Source organism: Erpetoichthys calabaricus, chromosome 12 (assembly GCF_900747795.2).
Source record: "Erpetoichthys calabaricus chromosome 12, fErpCal1.3, whole genome shotgun sequence".
In the NCBI taxonomy this organism is placed as follows: domain Eukaryota; kingdom Metazoa; phylum Chordata; class Cladistia; order Polypteriformes; family Polypteridae; genus Erpetoichthys; species Erpetoichthys calabaricus.
This window is the reverse complement of record NC_041405.2, coordinates 129,349,714-129,364,895: the sequence shown is the minus strand read 5'-3', so window position 1 is coordinate 129,364,895 and position 15,182 is coordinate 129,349,714. Positions and strand designations below refer to the sequence as shown.

The 15,182-nt window shown below is 39.1% G+C and overlaps 1 protein-coding gene across 1 annotated transcript in view; it reads left to right on the top strand.

Annotated features, from left to right (window-relative positions):
• pik3r2 (phosphoinositide-3-kinase, regulatory subunit 2 (beta)) overlaps positions 1-15,182 on the top strand; it is a 94,084-nt gene that overhangs the window by 36,579 nt on the left and 42,323 nt on the right. The window contains exon 3 of the mRNA XM_028816178.2: positions 6,868-6,960. Within this exon, the coding sequence (XP_028672011.1) occupies positions 6,868-6,960 (93 nt within the window). The remainder of the gene's footprint in view (positions 1-6,867; positions 6,961-15,182) is intronic.

Sequence of the window (15,182 nt, the reverse complement as noted above, 5' to 3'; positions counted from 1 at the left end):
CAGGTATTAGTATAGTGTAATTTAACAGGTTTTTAATGGTTATGGGAGAATCAGTGTTATAATTCAATGTGAAATAAGATTTAGACAAACCTGCTTTAAAATGTTTAAAAGACTTAAGATTGAGAGTACGTGCATATGGAAACGGCCAGAGATGGAGCTGTAAATGCAAGCCCAGGCTGCAGCTTCCATGTCTTGGCACAGCAGAAGGAATGTGCTGACACAGCGCTTAAGCTGAATACAGATTAATAACTAGTCACTTCTGGGCCTCTTTCTCCTGCCAGGATCACTGCTTGTGGTGTAGCCACAGATTTGAGAGCCTCTTGTGGAGTTTTAACTGTTAAACCTTCACTTTCAAGGGCAGTACCTAAAAACTGCAGAAGTAGATGTGCTATACTTCTATTTAAGAAGGGAGTCTAACAAATTTATTTACTTTAAAATGTGAATGTTTGTCTTTCATACAAATTTGTAGTTTTGACCTTCTGCCACTGTAGTGCAGGAAAGGTAGGGTTGTCATTTTTATCACGTGAGCCCCAAATCAGCTTTACATAAACTGAGTATAATTTCATGAGAGATTTATAGTTGGTTTCTTCCATAGTATTGCCTTGTGGCTGTACTGAATGGGAAAAATATGCAATGTAGAGCCATTGCTGCTGCTGTTATCTGAATGTGTGTATGCCCAGGTTATAGACCGCAAGTTCCTTCAATTCCTTGGGTTGGTTCTAAGCAGGTGATCTTGTTAAATGTAAGGATTTCCATATGCCAGAAAAAAAAAACAATTTTCAAAATTAGATACAAATGGGTAAAGCAAAATGCCTACAGTTCAATTTCAGTTAGTTCTTTTATAGAAGCATTCTTTTTGTGGAATCAGCTGTGCTTATTGGCTCAGGTGGAGGCCTTTCTTTTTATGTTTCTGAGATGTAAATTGTTGGAATAATGTAGCTGAAAAATGACTGACATCCATCTTTTTTTTTTTTAAGCTCATTATCCAGTTATGCCTAGCAGGAAGAACTATGAGGGGAAAAAAGTAAAGATTTTAATATAATTAAAAACAAGTGTAGAACAGAAAAAATGTAAATATATAATATATACCGGTATATATTAAATACTTTATTACAGTTGTAATAAGTAAATCGGAATCAATGAGGTGATTATTAGTTTAGAGTTTTTTTCTCATTTCATTTTAATATTCAAATCAAAATACAATAAAGCACAAACCTGATACAGTTAACAGAAAAGGGTGTCCCATATATTGTGGGCCTTTCAAGTACATTTCCTTTTTTATGAAGATTTAACTATATTTAAACAAAAATAAAATGTTTGTTTGAATAATGATTTTGTACCACATGAAAAAGATATATATATATAATATACACATTGTGTATGTATATGTATAAACCATCTTTTGGAGAAATAAACTTCAGTATTTTAAGGTATGTGACTAATTTTCTCCCTTTGTGGATCTCTAGCTATAAATATGCAAACCGTATTACAGATCTTCGCTTCCATATATAGATAAATATCTATATAGATACATAGATATATTCACTTATCCACCTATTTATGTATGTATTTATTTATTTAAATATCTTATGTATAAAGCTTAATTTCCCCCTGGGAACAAGTAATAAAACACTGTCTATCTAATAACAAAAAGCACGAGTACGAACAGTGATTTAGTTCCACTTCAAGCACAGGGACATTGTACATAGTTCACTATATTAATTTTTTACCTGTTTTTTCTTTACAGTGTGTTTTAATTTCATTGTATGTTCCATGTAAATGTTCATCTTGTAAAAGTCAATGTTATATGTAATAAGTTAAAGTAAACCATAATTCAGTTTATATTGATTTTGATCTGAGCACTACAAAACTATGTGATGGTATGAGATTACAGATCAAAGCATTAAAAACAATTTTGTTTGAAACTAGCTACAGGGTGAAATTATATTTATACTCAGTATTCTTGTTATTTGTACTGTATACCTGTTTGATTTAAAAAGAGTACAGTTTCCTGTTATATTTTTGTCCAATGACAATCAACAAAAGCCAAGGTATGTTACTAGGAAAATGAGAAAAAAGATCTCCATCACAGATGTTTTGCTCCTGAGCAATTGTATGTAGTATGTTCAAGAGTAAGGAGCTGCAGTGAACTGATAATATTAACCCAGTTTAAGAAAAGAAAAAGAAACGAATGTCTTGGTTAAAAAAAAAAAAAAAAAGTACTCTGTTATTGTAGTATGTCTAATACATCAGATTAACAGTGCTATAACCAAGGCCCATAGTCTTAGGAAATTTCCTGGGTGAAGTCCGATAACACAGCTAGTTAATAAATAAATAGATACATAGATATCTATATATATATATATATATATATATATATATATATATATATATATATATATATATATATATATATATATACACCAGAATGATAAAAAAGATAAAAAATAAAACGAAAGAAAGCCGTTGACTGCCAGTTACACTTGCAGTGAGGCATTGTGCAGACATATTGCTGTTGGTGTAAAGGAGCCCCAGTACTGTTTCTTGACACAACTGCTGAATAATTCCTTGGTTGAAAGTACTCCGTGTTAATGTGTCAGAGAAAGGATGTGCAGCAATAGTCTTAATGGCACTACATTTTGTTTTCATTTTGTAGTTCGCTTCTACCTTTAGGAAGTTCAGAGTGAGACCCATAATTGAGTCTGTGATTTGATTAGCTTGTTAAGATGCATATTAATCATGGACATTAATATTTCAGCTTGTCAATATGAACTTAAATTGGTATTGTGATTATTTTAACCCAAAATGAGATTTGATATTTCTCAATATGTTTTCAAAACACCTTTGAAGATCAATGCCTTATAGACATATATATGCATGTTTTCCACAGTGTTCAAAACCTTGTATATTTTCTCTCAAAAATAATAGGAAATATTAGCAAAGGAAACGGTTTTCCCTAAATTTAACAATTTCATGAATAGATGTGTCTTAAAGAAACATCTTTAATAACCTGTGGTTTATCACATTTATTTTTGTTTCATATCTTCTCTACTTATGTTGTGAGTTTCCATTGTATGCATGCTTTGCTTGTGTCTATGTCATCCAGTCAGCAAACACTGCTCTCTTTCTCTTTTTAATACAATGACAAAGCTCTTGATTCTTTAAAGCACAAATCACATTATATATATATATATATATATATATATATATACAGTGCATCCGGAAAGTATTCACAGCGCATCACTTTTTCCACATTTTGTTATGTTACAGCCTTAATCCAAAATGGATTAAATTCATTTTTTCCCTCAGAATTCTACACACAACACCCCATAATGACAACGTGAAAAAAGTTTACTTGAGATTTTTACAAATTTATTAAAAATAAAAAAATTGAGAAAGCACATGTACATAAGTATTCACAGCCTTTGCCATGAAGCTCACAATTGAGCTAAGGTGCATCCTGTTTCCCCTGATCATCCTTGAGATGTTTCTGCAGCTTAATTGGAGTCTACCTGTGGTAAATTCAGTTGATGGGACATGATTTGGAAAGGCACACACCTGTCTATATAAGGTCCCACAGTTGACAGTTCATGTCAGAGCACAAACCAAGCATGAAGTCAAAGGAATTGTCTGTAGATCTCCGAGACAGGATTGTCCCGAGGCACAAATCTGGGAAAGGTTACAGAAAAATTTCTGCTGCTTTGAAGGTCCCAATGAGCCCAGTGGCCTCCATCATCCGTAAGTGTAAAAAGTTCGAAACCACCAGGACTCTTCCTAGAGCTGGCCGGCCATCTAAACTGAGCAATCGGGGGAGAAGGGCCTTAGTCTGGGAGGTGACCAAGAACCCGATGGTCACTCTGTCAGCGCTCCAGAGGTCCTCTGTGGAGAGAGGAGAACCTTCCAGAAGGACAACCATCTCTGCAGCAATCCACCAATCAGGCCTGTATGGTAGAGTGGCCAGACTGAAGCCACTCCTTAGTAAAAGGCACATGGCAGTCCACCTGGAGTTTGCAAAAAGGCACCTGAAGGACTCTCAGACCATGAGAAAAAAATTCTCTAGTCAGATAAGACAAAGATGAACTCTTTGGTGTGAATGCCAGGCATCACGTTTGGAGGAAACCAGGCACCACTCATCACCAGGCCAATACCATCCCTACAGTGAAGCATGGTGGTGGCAGCATCATGCTGTGGGGATGTTTTTAAGTGGCAGGAACTGGGAGACTAGTCAGGATAAAGGGAAAGATGACTGCAGTAATGTACAGAGACATCCTGGATGAACTGCTGCTCCAGAGCGCTCTTGACCTCAGACTGGAGCGACAGTTCATCTTTCAGCAGGACAACGACCCTAAGCACAAGGCCAAGATATCAAAGGAGTGGCTTCAGGACAACTCTGTGAATGTCCTTGAGTGGCCCAGCCTTGAATCCGATTGAACATCTCTGGAGAGATCTTAAAATGGCTGTGCACCGATGCTTCCCATCCAACCTGATGGAGCTTGAGAGGTGCTGCAAAGAGGAATGGGCGAAACTGGCCAAGGATAGGCGTGCCAAGCTTGTGGCATCATATTCAAAAAGACTTGAGGCTGTAATTGCTGCCAAAGGTAATTCGACAAAGTATTGAGCAAAGGCTGTGAATACTTATGTACATGTGATTTGTCAGTTTTTTTATTTTTAATAAATTTGCAAAAACCTCAAGTAAACTTTTTTCATGTTGTCATTATGGGGTGTTGTGTGTAGAATTCTAAGGGAAAAAAATGAATTTGGCATTATAAAATTCAGATATTTTTGTTTCAGTAACTGTAATGGCCTTTCCTGGGCAGTGAAGAATAGAGCTATGCAGAAATCAAGGAGGTTAATTTCTATCCACGAAAAACTTAAACATAACAATAAAACAACCAGTAACTATTTACAATCCTCCCATTCTTGCGGACAAGATTCTTTTACTTTAGCCATTATTCTTTGTTGAAGGAACTTGCACATCCAGCCTACTACTTCAAATTCACGTCAGTCTGTAGAAGCCTCACGATTTTCCTATCTTGTAGCTTTTGTTAATCTGTGGTGTAGCAGACAATTTCATCATCCCACACACAGCTAGGCTCATGGCACTTCAACAACCCAAACTGAAACCACATGCCAGTTTCACTTTGCATCCTTTTTTTTTTGTTTTTTTTTTGTTTTTTTTTTTGTTTTTTTTTTTATGCCCAGTCCTCTTACCTCTGCATCTACAGCTGCTGCTTTTCATCATCAGTCAGCTCTTGAGGCACCCTGCTTTGGGGAGATTTTGACCAGTTTGTTACAGTGTTTTATTATTGTATTACTAACCTTTTCTCACAAAGTAATATGGTTGTGTATTTGACTTCTCCAATAATCATAAAGATTAATGAAAAATGAATGCACTATGTTGACTATCTATTACTGTAATTAGGAAGATCATTTCACATGCTAAACAAAAATATAAATTTAAAATTAAAATGTCCTGTAATGCAGCTTATCCCATAAACAAACACTGAAAAATTCTCAAGCACGCTAAATATTTTATGAAACTTAGCAAGGACCTTTTTTTGCTGCCTGTTGCAGGCATCCCAAAGTATTCAGATGTCTTTTTTTATATTCAGTAATGTGTTTTATCTTTAGATGTTATATTGCTTAAACTGTCATCCCAGGTAAAACCAAACAGTAGAGCAAGCCCTACCTGCTCCAAATTTTATTTATTTTTTTAAACATGCATCAGTGCCAGTCAATACAGTCATGCTTAGAGCACTTGAGACTTTGTAGGTTTTATTTAATGTTCAGAAGACGTTATGAAAAAAAAATCAAAGTGCTGAATATTGCTATATTGACTTCTGCAAATTGAATAATTTGATGTATTCCCAGCCCTAATGGATATTTGTGAGAATAATGCATATTCATTGAGATACTCCATAGTTTAGCAGTGTTCATGATGCAGATGTGCATATTTCTTCTAAGTAAAAGCCATCAGAAAGCCAATGCTAAAATTGAATAGTGAAGGGGTGTGTTTTTACCATAATACACAAAACAATTGCTAAACCTATAACTGAGGTGAAACATTTAACTCTTCTAATGGTAAAGGCTAACCAGAACTCTGCTTTGATATTTGATTTTGTAACTTGTTATTGCAGGACACATATAGCCACATTCATTCACACAGGAGACAATTTACAGTTGCCATTCCACCTACCATATATGAGTTTGGTAATGTGGGATGGAATCTAGTACAGGCACATTGATGATATATAAAAGCCACATAGATAGTGATAAGGGAGTGAGATTTGAACCTAGGAAACTGTATTTGTCTGGAAGCAGGGGCTAGCTGTGCTGTCCTTTTCAAATCAGAAAATGGAAATTCCTTTGCAAATTTGTATTTCACTAATAATGCATTGCAAGTTGCAGTTACTGTTTTTTTTTGTCTCCTTCTCTGTTGAATTATCTTTATTCATGTTAGTTCTAACAAAATAGGGACATCTGTATTTGCACATTTCTGTATGTTAGACACTTCTGCATGTATGATTTTAGATTCATGCACAATCCTAAGAATTAATTTAAGTGGTCACCATTGCTTCTTATTCGTTATAAAATTTTTTTGTTTTGCAGTGTTTTTTCTGGCATTATGTTTACCCTTTTAAACTTTTATATTACGTTTTAAAAGTTGCAAAAATGTTTTATATTAAGCAGCATGCTAAATACTAGTTTTAAACACTCTTAAGCATTATTTTACATCACTTAACACTGAGATACACATTGTTACTCATTCTGGGAATATGCAGAGTTTTGCAGTATAATTTTGATTAGTCCTTTCCAGTTAAATGATTTAATTTATGCAATTTTTATTTTATTTTTTGTTTCCTGCAGTAACCACAGTGCTTGATCTGACAGAGCAGTTCTCCCCTCCTGACAGTGCTCCCCCAATTCTTATAAGGATTATTGAGACCATCGAGAAAAGAGGTAAAGGATCAACTCATTAATTGGGTTAATAAGCTTTTCATATATCTGTTTTGTTTGTTTGTTTGTTTGTTTGTTTTTTGTTTTACCTTTTTACCACTATTCTTCTGTCTAGTTTTGTGTTCAACATTTAATGTAAAAATCATTTAAAATATGTATATATGTGTTTGTGTATGTGTGTGTGTGTATATAAAACATCAACCCCACATAGAAGTGGGAAAAGATGAAGAAGAAGATAAATATATAGATAAAATGCAAAGGTAACTGGCTGATTCACTTATCAACAAAACCACGAATTTCCATTTAGTTCAAAAGCTGAAATCTAGCAGGATGGTACATCTAGGGCTGTAGGTATTCACTAAGAGAAGACATTTCTTTACATCATTATTAATGAGTTAAAAGCCCCCACAATAGAAAAACTAAATACACCAAAATCACAAATTCTTCGACTGATTTAATTGAAACTTGGTAATGTTATGGAAAAAAGAAAATTAGGCAACTCATTTTTTTATTTGTCATTATTTGCTGGTAATAATATAGTTAGTGAGGGATTCTTGGGCACCAGGTCCTTTTTCTATCTAAGCACAGAGAAATGGGTCTTGCAGTTTATGCAAACGAGCACCACCACCACAACAGTGTTATTGACCAGGCTGAGGCTGTAATCGTGTGGAGAAACGGTGCTGCCACGTTATGCAAATGAAAGTCGGTACCACCAGTAATGTGAAAGAACATTTGGTAAAGCTCTTAGAAGAAATGCTTAGCAAGTTGCATCACTGGGTACATGCTGTACTCCCTATTCTCTTGACTTCTTCTTACTCCTCACTATGCATTAAAAATACATACAAATTCAAGCCAAATTGGGTTGTTGAGCACATTTATATACATATGCTTTATATGACAGGGTGTGACAATGATTGTCCTTTGGTGATGAAATATATGAAATACTGCGGAGAACTAGGGTGTCCCCTAGGAGGTTGGACCACAATGTGCTGCTACTCTGTGGTTCACAAAGCAGAAACTTTGAAGTGCCAGTATGTTTACAGGCCCGCTTCAAGCTCTGGGTACAACGCAGGCCAGGATCGATACCATGCCTTGGTAAATGTAAACGCTTGCACATTTCAGTAAAGGAGTCAACCACAGATTAATATTAGTTCGTGGTAAATATATACTTGCAGGAAAACTTTGGGATTGGTGGCAGGATTGGCATTCCAGCCAAAGTAAAAATTTCATGCAGCTACATAAATCCCGGTCAGTGTGAAAAGTAACGCTCGTGCACTCACCTGCTGCCCCACCCTGACTCCTCCCAGAATTTTGCATATTTTAATATGCAAATCAATATAAATAGCAATTTCCATTCAGTGTTCGGTTAAGTGAAAATAGAAAAAGCATGTGGGAAAAAAAAAAAAAAAAATATCAGTGAATGCCAAGTTGAGGCAAGGAAAAATGTAGTTTGTTGGCTTAAGCAGTGGTATAAACAACACAAGGAAATCGATCAAGTGACAGAGTGATGGAGAAACTCGAAAGTTCAAGTTCAGAAAGTCGCACAGTGCCCTAAATAAAAAAGAAGTGGTCGGATATCAAAGTCACCATAAAAAGACGAGATTGTATCTCACTGTCTGAGTGTCATATGGAAGCGTATTAGGGTACAGAGAAAAGAAAACAAAAACGGGGACACTGGGGAAAATAGGTCGAAATTTCCGCTTTAATCACATAGTTTATTTTGTCATTAAAGTAGAATGTCATAAACTTCATCTTAAAATCATTTCATTTACTAGTTTCTCAAATCCCATCATAACTAAAGTAGCACGTTAAATGGTTCATATTCTATGTGTTCTTCTATGTGCTGTATGTGTGTGAATCACTATGCTTCTTAAATGGCCTTTCTCTTATGCCAACAGGACACAGAATACATTACATTCATGATATTACAGCTAAATACTAAGATGTATACTTGATACCATTTTCACGATGATAGTAATTAAAGCATGTATAAAGCTTTGGGGCACAGTGGTAGCGACGAGCTTGCATTCCGTCCAGAGATTGTTCTTGCCTCCAGCAAGATGCTTGCTGCGCCATACATGATCCTCGATTAAAATAATTTCTTGCAGCAGTACTGTCTCTTTCAAATGTACTAACCCCCAATTCCTGTCATTCCTTTTCTTTCTCCAAGTAACCAATCACCACACAATCAGCTGTCAAGCCATCTGTAAGCTTAAAATGCATATTCTTCCAAACTTTTAAGGAATATTGAAATATCTTGTAGTACATGTTTAATTATTCCATCCATTTATCAATCCAGGGTTGCTCTAGTCCCAGCAATCATATAGTGCGAGGCAGGAACAATCCCTGAAAGGGGGCGCCAGTTCATTACTACCGCTGTCCACCGTGTCCACACATTTACTTATTAACAGTATACATTATTTAAGTTAAGGTAAAAATGTATATGTGTAATGTAATATACATTAATGCATTTCATCTTAAAAATGATATCAAGAGCTCCAAGAAGATAGCTCTTGGAAATCTAAATCGACTTAGAAGCCAGTCGTTGTCATCTGTAAATTATGCTCTCTTCTATTGAATCGAATTGAATTCCTTTATTGTTTATTGTATGGTACAATGAGATTCAATATGCACATCCTCCATAAACTTATTTTCCTATAAAACGGTAAAATAACAATAACAATAATAATATGATAAAAACAATGAACAATATGAAAGCATAAGTGGCTCAGGTTGTGCAATACTACAACTATAATGCAAGTTTACAGTGAGGTAATTGTACTTATAAGTACAAACAGTTCTAACGGGAGCACTTGATGGACTGATTAAGTGAATTTATAGCACTTGGGATGAAACTGTTTCTGAACAGCGAGGTCCGTACAGGAAAGGTCTCTGAAACGTTTGCCAAATGGGAGAAGTTCAAATAGACTGTGCCCATGGCTGAGGCAGCATGTCCTAGAAGCTGTATCCTGATAATTCTCCCCTCTCTTGACACAATCTCCCCTAGAGCTTTCCATTCAGCTGCTGCATAGCTGTGATTCGATACTCAGATACAATAGGTTAAAATACTCTGAGTGGTGCACTGAGAGTAACAATGCTAAAGTAGTTATGGTATTTGGAATAGTTTTGCCATTCCGTGCACCATTATATGGTTACAGGTTATTTACAATCGGATGCCTTAAACTGAAAAACGATAAGCAGTTGATTTTGGTGTATCTGATAAAGCCACGTCAGGAATGTGAATCTAAAAAAGAAAGGGAAACCACACAGAAACAGTAGCACTGCATTGACGCTGGGTGCCACCAGTTTGCAAAACTGAGCTGAAAAATTTGCGTACGCAATGGTTTGAGCTGGCATGAGAATGTGTGTGGCTTTACACCAAGTTTAGTTTTTATACAGTGTAATGTGAGTGTGGAAATGGGTGTATGCAACATTTTTGTGCGTACACACTGTTTATACATGAGGCCCCTAGAGGGAATAGGAGGTGGGCCGCTCACTGCTTAAGTCCTGAAAGGTAGCGGGAGTGGGAGAGAGGTGTTCTGTTGAGGGAGCCTTTCTGTGTCTGTAGACAGGAACTACCAGAGCCTGCGTTCAAATTGGGAGCCCTGCTGTTGAGTCATGTAAACGGCTGGGACCCAGACCTGTTGACCATAGTTGGATGGAAGGCTGTGTCTGTCGGATAGGCATCTCCTTAGCTGCAAGGTCCGGTCAAGATAAGCTGAGGAGATGTCAGTTGATGGATTGTTTGACTGATTTTAAGCTCCACAAGAATTTCTATTTTATTTGATTATGTATGTGTTGAGCATTTTGGCACTGCATTTATTGAGTACGGGGCGGCACGGTGGCGCAGTGGGTAGCGCTGCTGCCTCGCAGTTGGGAGATCTGGGGACCTGGGTTCGATTCCCGGGTCCTCCCTGCGCGTGGAGTTTGCATGTTCTCCCCGTGTCTGAGTGGGTTTCCTCTGGGTGCTCCGGTTTCCTCCCACATTCCAAAGACATGCAGGTTAGGTGGATTGGTGATTCTAAATTGGCCCTAGTGTGTGCTTGGTGTGTGGGTGTGTTTGTGTGTGTCCTGTGGTGGGTTGGCACCCTGCCCAGGATTGTTTCCTGCCTTGTTCCCTGTGTTGGCTGGGATTGGCTCCAGCAGACCCCCGTGACCCCTGGATTTATTGAGCACTTTGCTTGTGTTGGACTGTTTTTAATAAAAGCACTTCACACCAGTATGCACACACCCCTTGCAATGTGGGTGTTTTGTCCTCATCTGCCTGGTTCATCCGGTTATGTTATTGATGGTGTCGGATTCAAGAGGCTTCTAGAACAGATGTGGGAGTGTGAAGCTGACCTGCACTGTCACAATCCCCGAAAGAGTTGACACCATAAGAGAGCCAGTGGGCTCAGCCCTGTTTGGGATTGGAACTGGTGTGGTGCTAGGTTGTCGCCTGCTGCCTTGCAGCACTTGGTTCCCAATTTGAGGTGACCCGTATGGGTAGGCGCATGGAACGTCTTGTCTCTTTGGCATGATGATCATGTTCCTTTCCTGTTGAGGGAGCTTCATAGAAGCCGCATTTCAGTGGTGGCACTCTCTGAGGTGTGCAATCCTAGGACTAGGCAGATCTCTATAGGTGGGTACACCTTTTATTGGTCTGGCCGCTCTGATGGCTGTCATACTCGGGGAGTAGCTGTTGCAGAGGCAGATCCATTCCTCCAGATGAAGTCCGATATCACTTCTTTCAACGAGTGTTCTCTGGGTGACTTACAAGTTGTCTTAGTGTATGCTCTGACCGTGGTGGGTGATGTCTCAGTGAGAGAGACATTTTATTCGCAGTTTCTCTCGGAGGTCGATGGGTGCCCATGAGGTGACATTCCTCTGGTCATGGGTAACTTCATAGCGACCACTGGCACAGACAGGGCTGGCTATGAGGATTGTGTCGGTCCCCATGTGTCTGCTGACCATGGTGAAAGTGGCTCCATGTTATTTGACTTAGTAAAAGGTCAGGGGCTGCAGATCACTGGATCCTGGTTTCAGCACCATGAGCTACATCATTGGACTTAGTACTCCAGTACTGGTGGTGTGGTGAAGGAGAAAGATCACATTCTCGTGGGCAGAAACTGGAGGCTACTACAGAACAGCAGGGTCTGCAGAAGTGCCAATTTGTGAATTCTGACCACAGACTTGTTATTGCTACTCTGAAGATCACCTACTAGGAGAATGAGGCTGGACCTGGCCAGACTCCAAGATCAGGCTGTTTCTAATGAGTTTGTACACAGTTTGAGTAAGGACTATGCAGTTTGTGTCAGCAACTAACTGACTTGGGTGCAACTTCAGATCCTAATGTGATGTGGGAGACCTTCCGTGATAATACCCTGAAGGTTGCTGAGGGTTGTGTTGGTGTTGCCAGTGTTCCCAGAAGGAGATATTTCATCTTACAGGGCACCCTGGATATCCTCAAGAGGAGTCTCAGCTCATGGCTTGATGGCAACTCTGGTCTGTACCGGGAACCAAGAGGAACGGCTTTGAGGGCAGATAAGGAGGTGTTTGTTAGAGGAATCTGTGAGCAAGTGACACACCATCTGTGGTCTAGCAACCCACATCCTTCTTACAGAGGAATCGAAGCATTACACACATCTGAATCTGATCAATGGAGAGTCAGGACAGGTGATGGAGCAGTCCTTACAAACGATGCTGCAATTGTGACCAGCTGGGCTGGATACTTTGAGCAGGTGTTTAAAACTGAACCTCTGGCTCCATGGTCCTTGAGGCTGATCCTCCAATTAGCTGTGAACCACCCAATCTTATTGAGATTGCACAGGTAGTGAAACAGCTGAGGGTAGGGAAGGCTGTAGGGATCTGTGGTATCTGGGGTGAACTTCTCCAGGATGGTAGTAAGGCTGTGTTCCTGGCATTGCAAGCAATCTTTGCTTCCATTTGGGAGATGGGTGTCATTCCAACTGACTAGAAAATGGGACTTCTTGTTCCTGTCTGGAAAGGGAAGGGTGATTGCCTGGATCTCAGCAACTACAAGCAGATAACGCTGTTCTTGGTTCTGGGTAAGTTCCTTGCTAGGGCCAACTTCAATAGGATCACTTGCTCACCTTCCAGTGACTGGAGCAGTCTTGTTTTATGTTAAGAAGTCTTCCATCAACCAAATTCTGACACTGGACGTTCTCATCAAGCGCAAATGCAAATATTAAGAGTTTTTTTTGAAGCCTTTGTTGATTTTTTGTGAAACGTTTGACTCAGTTAATCAAGCTGCCCTGTGGGACATCCTGAGGCTTTGTGGGATCCTCCCGAAGTTGCTGAATATAATGTCCCACCTATACACTGGTACTGTGAGTGCTGTGCAGAGTGGAGGAAGAATCTGTGTTCCCCCCCATCATTGATTCTGGGGTTCATAAGGGGTGTGATCTTGCTCCTACTTTGTTCAGTGCTTACATGGACTGGGTGTTTCACAGGGTTGTGGAGTCCATTGGCTGTGGGACATGTGTTGGTGAAGAAAGATTTACTGATCTTGACTTTGCCAATGATGCTGCGATTATTGTGGAGTCAGTGGAGGCTCTGATCGGGGCTGTTGAGATACTGAGCGAGGAATCTGATTGTACTGGCTTGCGCCTGTCTTTGATAAAGACCAACATCCAGGCCTTTAATGATCTCTTGGGCACAGCCATCAGAGTGCGTCTTTCTGTGGAGAGGATGTCTGCCTCGTTGAAAGGTTTACTTACCTCGGCAGTGACATTCATGTCTCTGGTGACTCTTCCTGTAAAGTCAGGAGACTGATTTGGGAGAGCATGGGGGGTCATGAGGTCACTGGAAAGGGGTGTGTGACGAAGGTCCAAGTCTTTAGAGACCAGGGGCCTCATGTATAAACGGTGCGTACGCACAGAAATGTTGCGTACGAACGTTTCTACGCTCAAATCACGATGTATAAAACCTAAACTTGGCGTAAAGCCACGCACATTTCCACGGTACCTCATACCCTGGCGTACGCAATTTCTCCGCTCGGTTTTGCAGACTGGCGGCACCCAGCGTCAAAGCAGTGCTATTGTTCCTGTGTAGTCACCCTTTCTTTCTTAGATCCACATTCCTGACGCGGCTTTATAAATACACTGAAACTAACTGCATATTGTTTATTAGTGTAATGCATCTGATTGTAATTAACCTGTAGCAATATAATGGTCCAGGGAAAGCCATAGTATTCCAAATACCATAACTGCTCTAGCATTGTTACTCTCACTGTATCTTCTTCTTCTTTCAGCTGCTCCCGTTAAGGGTTGCCACAACAGATCATCTTTTTCCGTATTACTCTCACTGCACCACTCGGAGTATTTATATCACTGTATCTGAGTGGGGAATCACAGCAGCAGCTGATTGGAAAGAAAATTATCGGTATACAGCATGAAGTAGATGCTGCCTGAGCCACGGCAAAACGCTTCAGAGACTTTCCTGTGCGGACTTCGCCGTTTAGAAAAAGTTTCATCCCAAGAACTTTAAACGCACTCAATCAGTCCATCAAGTGCTCCTTGTAGAACTGTTTGTACTTATAAGTACAATTACCTCACTGTAAACTTGCACTACAGTTATAATATTGCACAACCTGCACCACTTTATAAAGCACGTATTTACATATGATGACGATATCATTTTTAAGATGAAATGCAGCAAAATATGTTGATTATATTATACAGATAAAACTTTAACTTATAATTAAACATGTGAGGACACGGTGCCGCAGCACTAACTAATTCAGGGATTGTTCCTGCATTGCATTGTATTCTTGCTGGTGCTGACGCGACACTGGAAGGATAGACGGATAGAATAATTAAACATGTACTACGAAGATATTTCAATGTTCCTTAAAAGTTTTGAAGAATCGGCGTTCTAAGCTTACAAATGGCTTCACGTCTATTACAGAGCTGATTGTGTGGCGATTGGGTATTTGGAGAAAGAAAAGTAAGGACAGGAATTGGAGGTTAGTACATTCGAAAGAGACAGTACTTCTGTAATAAATTGCGTGAGACATGAACAAGCACTGCGCCACAGTGTTCCCATGTTTAATAACATGCTTTCATTCCTATCATCATGAAAAAGATATCACATATACATCTCAGTATTTTAATTATTCAGAGAGCTGTAATATCACGAATGTAATGGATTATGTGTCCTGTCAGAGAAAGAGAAAGCCCGTTTAAGAAGCAGGTAGTGATTCACACACACAGAGCACATAGAAG